The sequence below is a fragment of the Leptopilina heterotoma genome, unplaced genomic scaffold (genome assembly GCF_015476425.1).
Source record: "Leptopilina heterotoma isolate Lh14 unplaced genomic scaffold, ASM1547642v1 Lhet_114, whole genome shotgun sequence".
Classification (NCBI taxonomy): Eukaryota; Metazoa; Arthropoda; class Insecta; order Hymenoptera; family Figitidae; genus Leptopilina; species Leptopilina heterotoma.
In genome coordinates, this window is record NW_025110833.1 from 2,899,131 (window position 1) to 2,912,400 (window position 13,270).

At 27.7% G+C, this 13,270-nt stretch overlaps 1 protein-coding gene across 4 annotated transcripts in view; it reads right to left on the minus strand.

Annotated features, from left to right (window-relative positions):
- Positions 1–13,270, minus strand: part of LOC122507430 (homeobox protein araucan-like) — a 118,761-nt gene that overhangs the window by 52,543 nt on the left and 52,948 nt on the right. For 2 of the 4 annotated variants that reach the window (XM_043620161.1, XM_043620153.1), the window contains exon 1: positions 9,940–10,570. The exons of the other annotated variants lie outside the window; for them this stretch is intronic. In XM_043620161.1, coding sequence (XP_043476096.1) covers positions 9,940–9,990 — 51 coding nt within the window. In that variant the 5' untranslated portion in view covers positions 9,991–10,570. Of the gene's footprint in view, positions 1–9,939; positions 10,571–13,270 lie in introns of those variants that run through there. 4 annotated transcript variants of the gene reach the window in all.

A 13,270-nucleotide genomic window follows, 5' to 3' on the forward strand; every position in this document is an offset into this window, starting at 1 on the left:
TTTCAAATATTTCAACTGCGAGTATTAATTTCCACGGGAATTTCTCTTTAAAATTAAAAATAGCAAAATTTCCCGCTAAAGCGCGCGTAATTTTTCCAATTTTTTTTTTGTTTAATGTATAATAAAACTTAAATTTAATGTCATATAGTAATAATTTTTGCAGATATTTAAAGTTTGAAATTATAAAAAGTAACAAAAATAAAATCTTGTTTCAGAAAAAAGCGAGAATGATAAAAAAAACGTTTAAAAATATAATATTGATTTATCGGCAAGACTTAAAAAAACAATTGTTTTTTAAAATCAAAAAATGTAATATAAACCACAAGACACCGTTGTTTTTGGAACAAAACGCGCCGAGTTTGGTTTCCAAGCAAGTAAAATATAATAAGGTCAAGCGCATATCATTTTCATCTCACTCGTCAACGATGTATATAAGTGCGCTTCATCTAACAATTTCAATTTCTCACTCTCATTCTCGTTTCTTTTTTCTTCTTTTCTTTTTTTTTTGGCTGGACTCATTCACACCCGCCTTTCTATAGGGAACCTTTTAAGGATTTAAGATTCCACTTTCATCCAAACAACTATACGACCACGAAATCCCAAAGGGCCAAAATGTATAAAACAGACATAAATTCACTTCCACTTTCTCATACTGAAATTGCACTTTAATGGGGAGAGAAAGAAAATTTTATTTCAAATTGCAATCTTATATTAAATGTGTCCATGAAAAAGAAGTCCTGTGACGTTAATTTCAATGAAAATTAAGCTCAAGTTACCGAATTTAAATTTTATTCAAATACATAATTTCAGGTTTGAACGAAACTTTTTTTTCTCTGTTTAAATTTTTTTTTTTTAAATCACTGCTAAATGGAAAGTTAATGAAAATTTATGGTTTGCTTACTAATAATTAATTTTTCTACTAAATAACCATAACGTTCTGTTCTAAAGTTTCGAACGTTCACTAAAACTAAAATGATATTTTTATTTCTTCTTTTTAATTTAAATTTTGTTTATAAAAAAGATTGTTTTTTATACTTAAAAATGAATTACTCGATTGAATAAATTTTTAATATTAATTATTAATTATTAATTAACAATCAGGAAAGAAAATACTAAATTCGCACCTGTAAAAATACACGCGACACAAGATTCTTTTCAACAAAACTAAAAACAAGTTAATTTTTTTAATTTTCGTAAAACTCTAAGTGCAATTAAATATATCAACTTTTTTTTGCGATATAAATTAAAAAACAGTGTTGCCATTTATAAAAGCATATATTATAGAGGATGGAAAAGGAAAACACGGGAGTGAAACAGTAACGAGCAATCATATAGTGAAAAAGTGGTGGAATGATCTATCGTACTTTCTTGACCAAGTATCGCCGCGCAATTTGTATTCAAGACTCGTCTTTAATAGCGTTGCTCTTTGTTTACAAATGCTTTTTAAGCGGTGCTTCACAGCTTCAAGACTTGTGATTCTAAGTGAGAGAGAGAGAAAAGGAAGAATGAGAAAAAGAGAGAGAGAGAGAAAGAAAGAGCTTAAACCACGGCCCATTGTGACATAAATATACATTCCCTCGCATTGTCGAGTACATTATATGTATAGTGGCTCACAGAGAGACTATATTTTATTTAATGCACATAAAAGTCACGGCTTTGTCGCGCGCTCGATGCCGCGTCACGAGCCAATGCGACTGACTTTTCGCGAGGGGGAAACAAAAAGGAAAAAGTCTCTCATTCAAACAAAAAATACAACAAAAAAAAACGATAAAAGGGAGATGAAGCCCAAGGACAGGAAATTAAGTTTATACCAGAAAAAAGAAATTTCGTTTCCGTCATAATTGATATTTTACTATTGTAGAACTGTCCTGTGGTCGAAATCATAAAAAAAAGTAGAGGAAATAACCGAAAACAAATAAAATATAACGCTCATAAAATTCAGGGTTGCCACGCTTTTGCTCATTTCAAATTCCCTGACTTTTCCAAGTTAAAAAACGAAAGGTTTTTAAAACTACATTTATATTTTACAAAATTAAGTAATTCCAATAAATTTTTACAAATACATGGAACTTTCATATAATACTATATTACGGATTTATTTATCTTTTGTAAATAAATATTTAATTATTAATTTTCCGTACGAATTAAAATTCTTCAAAAGATTCAAATTCAAACCTTTTTGAAAGTAAACAACTTATAAAAAATTGTTATAAAACATGAAGAAATCGATCACACTCTGAGTCTTCGACTCGGAGCAATCGATGTTTTCATGTGTTATAATAATTAAAGATGACCTAGTGATAAAATCATTATTTTATATTCCAAGAATATTGTTACTCTAAATTCAAAATAACTTCCATCAATTAAATTATTCTTTTCCAGAATTTTCAACTAAAATTCTTCTTTAAATTAATTATTCATTCATTTTTAATAATTTTTGAAAAATTTATTTGAAAATTTTCAAAACCTTTTGTTTACAATTCAATTTTACGAAATTTCATCGATTATTCGGAAGTTCTTTAATCAAATATATATTAGAAAATAAAAACTTCAAATAACTTACAAAAAATTCAATTAAACTTTTTCAAAAAAATTAAATCTACACAATTTTTGGTTTTAAAAGTGAGAAAAATTAAAACATCAAAGATTATAATTTGAAACCTTTTCAAAATTGAATTATTTCTAAAAATGTATGGTATAATACTTTCTCTCTAAATTTCAATTTGTAAAAATGTTTACTAATTGGAATTAGTAACTGACTTTTTACTTTTGAATTAGTAAATTTTACTAATAAATTAGTGGAAACGACTATTTATTAGTAAAATCTGCTAATTCAAAAGCAAAAAGTCAGTCACTAATTCAAATTAGAAAACATTTTTACTAATTTAAATTGAGAGTTTAATATTCAATTATTATTTAAAATTTTAACTGAAATTCATATTTAAATAAATTTTTATTAGAAAATTCTGCGAGAATTCAATTATTTAAAATACAAAAATAAATAATTTATTGAAGAATTGAATGTTTTTTAAAATTGAACTCTCATAAAGAATTTGAGCTACAAATTTTTAAATTGATAATTAAAATTCTTTTGACGAATTTCAATAAAACATTTAAGAATTTTTTCGACAATTTTTTTTTAATTTCATTTTTCAAGAAATTAAATTAAAATTGCATTAAAAATAATTGAATCTCTGTAAAAAATTTGATTAAATTGAGAAAAGTTTTTGAAAATAATTGAAATTTTGCTAAAAATTTTATTAAAATTTTTGAAAATAATTGAATTTTAGAGAAAAATTTTATTATTTATAAAGATAATTGAAATTTTGAAGAGATTTTTTGCTTTAAACTTTTGACCATAATTGAATTTCAGCGAAGAATTTTATAACTTTTGAAAATAATTGAATTCTTGAAATGAATTTTAATAATATTTCTTTTTAAATATAATTGAATTCTTTTGTGTGATTTTATTGAAATAGTAGATATTGAAAATCATTAAATTAGGGAAAATTTTTGAAAATAATTAAATTTTGGAGAAAAATTTTATTATTTATAAAGATAATTGAAATTTTGAAGAGAATTTTTTAAAACTTTTGACCATAATTGAATTTCTGCTAAAAATTTTATTATACTTTTGAAAATAATTGAATTCTTGAGACGAATTTTAATAATATTTCTTTTTGAATAATTGAATTCTTTTCTGAAATTTTATTAAAATAGTTGATATTGAAAATAATTGAATTTTGATAAATTATTGAAGTGAATTAAATTTCTACGAAGAATTTTATTAAAATTATTTTGAAAAAAAATTAAATTCTTAAAAATAAATTCCATAAAATTTTTGTAAATAATTTAATTCTTTCAAGAAATTTAATTAAAAATGTATTGACAATAATACTTAAATTCTAATAAATAAATTATAGGAAGGCTTTTTAAGATAATTGAATTTCTTTGATGAATTTTAATAAAATTTTTAAGAATAATTACATTTTTCGAGAAATTCCATTAAAATTGTATTAAAAATAATTGAAATTCTGTGATGAGTTTTATTATTTATGAAAATAATTGAAAACATATAAAGTTTTTTTTATTATTTATAAAAAAAATTGAATTTTTGTAAAAAATTTGATTATTTATGAAAATAATTGAATTATTGTGAAGAAAAATTGTAAACGCAACTCTTTTTAAAATTGAATTAATTTTGAAATATTTGAATCGAAAGAGGAAATTAAAAATTCTAGCGGTTCCTTTTATTATGAAAATTAATTAATATAAAAAATGATGAATTTACTCTCTAAATCTGAATTAGCAGAATTTTGGAATTTTTTGTTAATATTTTAAGAACATATTTTAATTTTGAAATATTTGAGAAAAATTAGATTTGAAGAATAAGCACAATTACTTTAGAAAACAATAATTTTCCAGGATTTCGATCAAAATTCCCTAAATTTTCCAGGTTTTTTCAAGGTTTATAAAATTCCCTGTCATTTCCAGATTTTCGAAGTTTCTAGGTTGCGTGTCAACCTTGACTCTACAAGATAGGTACATTTCCTAAAAAAATTTTAGTGAGAGTAGATATTTTTTTAGTTTTACAAAATAGAAATTTTTTCGAATATTCTCTATGTAATAAGAATGTGAATATCATTAGCGCATTGAAATTTAATCCTCCTTATGTATCATTACTTCGAAATTAACAAACAACCAAAAATTTTTTGAGGTGAAAACCTCTTGAAAATATTTTTGATCCTCGAATTCTAATAAAAAATAACCTCTTTGCATTATAATATTTAATTTTAATTAATAAAATAAACTCGCGAAATGATAGCAGAGCATTTCTTTTTTTTTTTTTTTTGCGATGAATTCGAAATTTGATTTTTCGTGACCCCGGGAACACGGGGGGCATAAAACAAGAGTTATTTTGCTATAGAGGCATTGAGGTCTATTTGAAGAGTTAAAAAGTCCGTTAAAGTGGCAGTAACTCAACATTAAGAGGAGGAGGAGGAGGAAAAAGCGAGAGCATAAAGTTCGCGGCTCAACACGCGCCGGGAACCGAAGGTATTTTTATGTTGGCTGCTGCTATGACACACTATGCATGAAAAGAAATAAGAGACATACGAAAGAGAGTCGTGAAGCCAAGAAGATCGACAGCGTCATTCCCCCTTCAGAAACGAAAAAAAAAATGTCATAAGGACTCCCGTATATGCTAAACAGAATGAAGAAATTGTTTTGCGGGGATCTTCTCAAAAAAGTAATCAATTTTAGTGTACCGCGAGAGAGATAAAGGAGACAAAAAAATAAAAAAAATATATTAATATTAATATTAAAATACATAAAAAATTAAAAATTAAAATATAAAGTAAAGAGTAACTGAAAAAATGTAGAGTAAACAATAAATAAAACAATATAGAGTAAAAAATACACTGCAAGTATAAAAGTTCTGATAGTATATAAATATAACAATCTTGATAGTATAAAAATCTTAATTAAGTATAAATAATAATGCCTACAGTATTTTGAATACCCTTAGAGTATTTTGAATAATAATCCCTGTTGTATTTTGAATAATAATCCTTAGAGTATTATGAATAATAATTATTAGAGTTTTAAAATTCAGTTTTATTTATACGGAAATATTGAATATACGAACCGACATTTAAGAGTGTTCGAAAAGGTGATGAAAATCGTACTATTCGCTCATGAAAAGCCGCCTAAGCATGCTCTACACGTTTCCTTTTGTAAGAGATGAATTGCATGAAATTCGCATATATGCATGAAAATGCGGGGGAAAATTGAATTAATTACCCTCAACCTTAGCTTTGCGGGTCGCCAAGGAAAATGCATTTGATTTTCATGCAGCGTGAAACGCGGTAATTACTTCTTGGCGAAAAAGTTGATTTCAAATTTGCTTACTCTGACAGTTTCACCCCAAATTGAACATTATTTTAAGAAATTATTTTTAAAAAACGTCATTTAAAAAATTATTTTTAAAAACGTTGTTTAGAAAATTATTTTTAAAAACGTTATTTAAAAAATTATGTTTAAAAACATTATTTAAAAAAAAGTTACAAACGTTTTAAACATACTTTGTTCAGGAAGCTTTACTCGCACAAATTTTCACTTTGTAATGCTATGAAAAACAACACGATAACAAAAGACAATTATCAACAATATATATTTTTTTCCCTATCGAATAATATAATTTGATTATTTATATTCAATATAAATTTTTCCACCCTCTGTCTCGTTAGTTTTCTATTAAAAAAAATTTATATTCCATTTTCGAAAATAACGATCTCAAAACAATGTATCCATATATATAAATATACATGAACTTACGCGACTTAAATTTTAATCAAGAGAGCCCAGAAAACGAAGCAGTTAATAATGTCATGTTTACTTTCAACAACTTGCTCACTCGAACCTGAATGCGGGTGCACCTGCGCGACCCCATCATGTCTCAAACGTTCACATTTTATTGGTCGTTATTATCATTATTATTGTTTTTATGCGCAACCCGTTTTTGACGCCTGCGCCCCATATTCGCCGCACGTTTTTCTCCTAACCCCCTTCCACCCCCTCCCCACTTTTATATATATAAAAGTTTTTTTTTCCAGTCAGCTGATGACCTCTGCCTTCACCAAAATCCATGGTCAGGGCAGAGAAAATGTAAATAAAAATGGAAAAATGCAAATAATAATAATAAAAATAAAATGATAATAATGATAATAATTGTAATAATAAAGGGACGTTCACAAACAACGTCACACTAGTTTGGTTCTAATTTTTAACCCCTCCCCTTTTTTGGGGAGGAAGAAATTTTATTTTCATTTGGTTGGTAAACAAAATAAAATTTTTTTAAAAAATTCGTCACAAGCGTGCCTCTCCCTCCCCTAAGAGTTTGACATACACCCAGAGAAAAATGTTATTTACACCAATTATATTTTATTTGATTTAAATAAACGTATATTACTTAAACCAAATAAAATTTATTTGAAACAAATAAAAATTCTAGTTAGTTCTGAGTCAAATATATATTATATATCTTTTCTCTGGTTGTAGTTTGTGGACTATAATAATAAAATAGAGATTGTGATCCGAATCACATTTAGGGAATTATTTTCGAAAATACAAAAAAAAAATAATGAAAACCTTTAAATGATAGAAGAAAGAATTGCAAATTATTCTCGTTCATTAATTTGCAATGAAAATGTCAAAGACATTGTAAGTTTGATATTCAACGAATCGCTTATTGTACATACATTGTCGGAATGAATAATCCATGTGACATTGTATAAAAGTTGGAAGCGTAGGTTAATGGTATCGTCACCTTTTTGTTGATTACATAATTATTTATGGACGCACTACTGACTTTTAATTAAACGATTGTCAATTTTTCGATTTTTTTTTAAGTTTACTTAAAAAGACATCTTTTATAGAGCATTTTTTGTAAATAGGTATTGTGGGCACAAAAACTGTACACATTATTAATAAATACTATACTAAGGGCCGATTTCACCAACGCCGATTAAAAGTTAATCAATGATTAAATCCTCAATTAACCAATCAGAAGCCTTTAAACTGTCTTTAATCATTGATTAACTTTTAATCGGTGTTGGTGAAATCGGCCCTAAATACTATACAAATTATTTAGGTATACTTGGTAGGTTGTAGGTATACTTAGGAATAGGTACATAATAGGTTTAGGTGTAATGGTTATAGGTATAAATATATAGGTTTAGGTAAAATGATTATAGGTATAAATAGATTTAGGTATAATAGGTTAAGGCACAAACAGGTGAAGGTATAAGTAGCTGTGGGTATATAAGTATGGGTATAAATAGGTATACGTATAAATAATGTATAGCTACGTTAAATATAAAGAAATTACAAATGTTTTCTTATCCAATTAGCAGTATTTATACATTTTAATTATGCATTCTATTGACATTTATTGAAAGATAAATTGTTTACTTATCGCCAGTCATTTATTTTAATGGTTATAGGGAGCAACCCGCCTTGAAGTTACATTAAAAGCATCAGTCTTGAAGTACACGAAACCCTTAAATTGCATTAAAAAAACCCTTTAAATTCTATATATAAGAAACCATTAAATTTTATTGCATAGGAAACCTTTAATTATAATTGTAAATTGTAAATTAATATAAAAACCCCTTACAAATTATTGTAACGAGTACCTTAAATATTCCTTATGAACCCCTTAAATATTATTGTATATAAGCACCTGAAATATTGCTTATGAACTCAAAATATTATTGTAGTAAGTACCTTAAATTTTCCTTATGAACACCTTAAATATCGCTTATAAACTGTTTAAAGACATTATTCTATATAGACACCTTAAGGAGGTGCAATTTTTGATGCAATTTTTCCCTTGAAAATCAGTTTAAATATCACATCGACTTTGACTCCCTCTTAAGTACTGTTTGTAAACAGCCTTAAATGTTATTATACATAAACACCTTAAGTATAGTTTATGAACCCCCTAAGTACAGCATAAAGTTTAGCATTCGAACCTCTTAAATATTATTGCATATGAACCCCTTAAATATTATTGCATATGAACCCCTTAAATATTATTGCATATGAAGCCCTTAAACATTATTGCATATGAATTCCTTAAGGTGGTGTCAAAATCGATTCCTCCCATTGAAAATGGCATCGACTTTAACATCCCCTTACACGGAAAAGTTCTTGGGCGAGTCGCTGTACCTGTTGTGGTGGCGCTGAGTGACCAGTACCTATGGTAAAGTGACAGCCCCATTTTGGTAGCTCATTTCACCCACAGAGACTGCTGCTTTCCTACTGTGGGGCGTCAGAGCTCTCTTGTGGGGCATCAGAGCTCTCTTTAGAGAGAAAGCAGAAAACCTTTTCTGTGGGAGGCGAGTGAGAGACGTCTGCTCGCCCAAAAACTTTTCCGTGTAAATGTCAAAACTGTATGAGGCTAATATTTTCATTCCATACCAAAAAAAAGGCGAAAGTCTTTTCCTAATAAAAAGGGAAAAATATAATTTGCCAAAATACTATAACAGACTATTAGAACTGCACTGCAGAAAGATCATTATCTTTCTGCAGTATACAGTACCTAGGCCAAAAATTTCTTTGGTCGGTTTCAAAAATAAAAAAAAGTGTTTAAACCAGAAATAAAATACTGCGGTGTTTTGAATAATTTCAGTAATAATAAATAAGTCAGCCAGGCATTCATGGGTTTTCGTTTCGGAGAAGCGTTCATTCATAAAAATCCACTATCCGATTCGAAGAAATAAGTAGTTACAGGCGTTATTAGTTAGACAACTCTCGGGATCTGTCAGCTCGAATGTCGAATGAACATAAGCGACGGCCGACGGTAGGCTTCAGAAAAAGTCAGCCCAGTGAAATCTGCCAGTTCTGTCCGGCCTGAGTCTGACCACCCTGAACGTGATCTTTAGATAACTACAAAACAGAATACCCCAACTTCTATTACGAATCGAAAACGATGCTATCTCTCTGGCATAATTTCAATCTTCAGAAGAAAAGACAGAGACCTAATTCTCAAATTACATATTCTTCTAACGATTTTTCGTTTATTATTATTTCTTTCGGTTAAAAACCAGCACTTGTAGCTCAAAATATTTATTAAAGAGATTTCTTTCTAAAAATTAGTTTTCACTGATGGAAAGTGCATTTGTTGCACACTTACGTAACCCCTAACTCTACCCCTGAATACTATACTCAGAAATGATCTTTTTACTCTATAATTTACTCTTCAATTAGGCCTACACTAAGGTTTATAATTAGGTTTCGATAATTTAGGTCCTAATTTAAAATTACCCATTAAAAAAATTTTCTAAAACGGGTGAATTTTTAAGCATTTGGTTATCGAATACAACCACGTCGAAAGTGAGAGAAAATTGCCTAGAAAGTTGTCTTCAAAACTCTCACCTGGGAGGCTGTCGTATATGACGAGTATCCAAAATGAGTGTAAGCCGACATTTCTGCTCCAGTTTCACCCAAAAGTCAGCGTCCTTGTTTTTTAAGCGACAGAGTCGCAAAACTGAACACACTTCACGACACTGTCACTGTCACTCAGTCTGGGATTTACGGGACGAACATAAATATATAAACTTTTCAAACTACTTGAACGTGAAAAACCAGTTCTTCAATTCAACCATTTAGACTAATGCCATTTAGGATACAAATATCATCTGAATTTTTCTAACAAATAATCCAGTTTCCCATTGTTTTGCATTTTGCGGTCCATTTGGAGGGGTGGGGAAAAACACTTTGTGGGAAAATAAAACAAAAAAACAATAGTCCATAGGCTTGGAAACTAAAGAAACTTTGGAGCGACGGTTAAGGAAGTACTAAAAAAACAATTTCACAGGTAACAAATAAACACGAATTACACAATTACGAAAAAAATGTACACCACTAATGTTTACGAGGACGGACAGACAATTGGAGAGAGAGAGAGAGAGAGAGTGGAGGCAAAAAAAGGAAAAAAATTTGAATAGTTACGAACGATTAGGTATAAAGTTCGGTCCGTCCCCTGCTTTCTCAGGGCACTCCAGTCTGCGACTGACTTCGCTCCACTCACACCACTTCATTCGGCCTCCACTCCACCTTGCATTGTCCCCCTCTGGTGGCCAAGTTGTGGAACCGGCTTTCCCCACTCCTGGTGTGGAGGCGGTGCCAATGAGTGGGAACCAATGAAAATTGGAGTGAATGGTCTTCAGGCGGCGCCAGGAGGTGGTTTGTTGTGTTCTAAAAGGCTGAGAGTACCTGACTGGGGCGTGACTATTATTGTAACCACCCCATGAAGGTGGAGGTTGTTAACTGTGATCTCCTTGATCACAGGAAACTAGCGTGAAACGATTCCAACAAAATTCCCCCACCACTGTGTTCGTGAGCTCCTCGACAAACAGGCTTGGAGTACAAGGAGAAACGAGTATGTTTACGCGAGTCGACTCTTGTCAACTCGGCGGCAAGGGACTTAAATAAATCTGCCGTTTTTCCCCGTTGCTGGGACACTTTAACCTCTCTCAAGTCCTTTTGCATTGTGCATCTGATACCATTTTCTTGAATGCCAACTTTTTTCCAATTGTAGTTTCAAAAATTTGTTTCAATTATATGTTTCAGCATCTTTAGCTTCTTTAGCGTGTTAATCATTTTAATACAGGGTTGCAACAAAAATTTAACTTTTCCCTGATTTTCAGAGAGAATTTTAACTTTTTCCCTGACATTAAAGAATATTCTGATTCACTCCAAAAATAAGTAGATACTGATAAAAATGTTCTAATACCATTTGCGAGTTTTTTTTAAAATAAAATTCTTCGAAAAAAATTGTTTTATTTATCTTTATTTAATCATTATTACTATTCCATTAATATTATTTTTCCAAATTAATATTTTCAAAAATTTCATATTCAAATCGTTTAAAATTTAATAACTTATAAGAATATTATTATAAACATGAAGAAGTCAATCACTCCGAGTCTTCGACTCGGAGTAATCGAGTTCTTCATGTTTTTATAATAATTAACCATAACCCAGGGATAAAATTATTATTTGATATAAAAATATTGTTACTCTAACTTCTTCGAAATTATTTTCATCATTTAAATTCAATTATTATTTTCTAGAATTTTTAACTAAAATTCTTCCATAAATCAATTATTAGTTAAAAGTAGGAAAAATTTAGATTTCCAAAGATTTGAATTTTGAAACCTTTTCAAAATTCAATTATTTCTAAAAATCCATGCTAAGAATTTAAATAATAATTTATGAAAATAATTAAATTCATGCGAAGAATTTTATTAAATTTCGTTTAAATAATTGAAATTTTGAAAAGAAGTTTATTAACATTTTTGACAATAATTTAATTCTTGAGAAGAATTTCGCTAACTATTTATAAAGATAATTTAATTATTGACGAGAATTTAAAAAAAATATGCACTATTCATGTTTCAAAACTTTTCGACGTAAAAAATAAGTGCATATACACTTAAAATAAGTAAAATTTCACTTATGATTTGAATAAGTTGAATTTCACTTATTTCAAGTATATATGTGCACTTATTTTTTTACGTGGAAGAGTTTTGACTTATTCAGATTTAGAGAGTAATTTCTGCAAAGTATTTTATTACTTTTCAAAAGAATGGAATTATTCTGATGAATTTTTATACTCATGAAAATAATTGAATTTTGGAAAAGAATTTTATTAAAATTCCTTAAACTAATTGATTTTTTGGGGAGAATTTTGTCGTTTATCAAGTTAATTGAACTTTTTTGCAGAATTAACTACTTAAACATTTTTTGAAAATAAATGATTTCCTGCGAGGAATTGAAAGTTATTAATGAAAATAATTAAATCATTGCAACGAATTATATTAATTTATTGAATAATTGAATTTTTCTTAAATTTGAATTCTTTTGTCAAGTTTTAATAAAATTTTTATGAATAATTGCATTTTTCAAGGTATTTATTTAAAATTTTATTAAAAATATTTAATATTCTGCCGTGGAAATAATTGAATTTCTAAACAAAACCAAACATTTTTTTCAATAATTAAATTATTTGATAAATTTTAAGAAAATGGGAAATATTGAAAATCATTGAATTACGAAAAACTTTTGAAAATAATTGAAATTTTGCAAAGAATTTTATTTAAATTTTTGAAAAAAATTGAATTTTTGGCGAAAAATTTTACTAATTATAAAGATAATTCAATTCTTGACGAGATATTCGTTAAAATTTGCAAAAAATAATTGAATTTCTTCGAAGAATTTTATTACTTTTGAAAATAATTGAATTTTGGAAAAGAATTTTATTAAAATCCCTTGGAATAATTGATTTTATGGGGAGAATTTTGTTGTTTATCAAGATAATTGATTTCTTTTGCAGAATGAAAAAAAAAATTGAAAATAAAAAAATACTTAAAAATTTTTGAAAATAAATTATTTCCTGCGACGAATTGAAAGTTATTGATGAATATAATTGAATCATTACAACGAATTATATTATTTAATTGAATAATTGAATGTTTCTTAAATTTGAATTCTTTCGGCAAGTTTTAATAAAATTTTTTAAGAATAATTGCATTTTTCGCAGAATTTATTTAAAATTGTATTAAAAATATTTAAAATTCTGCCGAGAAAATAATTGAATTCCTGAATGAAATTTTATTATTTATGAAAATAATTGAATGATTTCGAAGAATTGTATCAAAAATTTTTTTCAATATTTAATTTTTTTGATAAATTTTATGAAAAT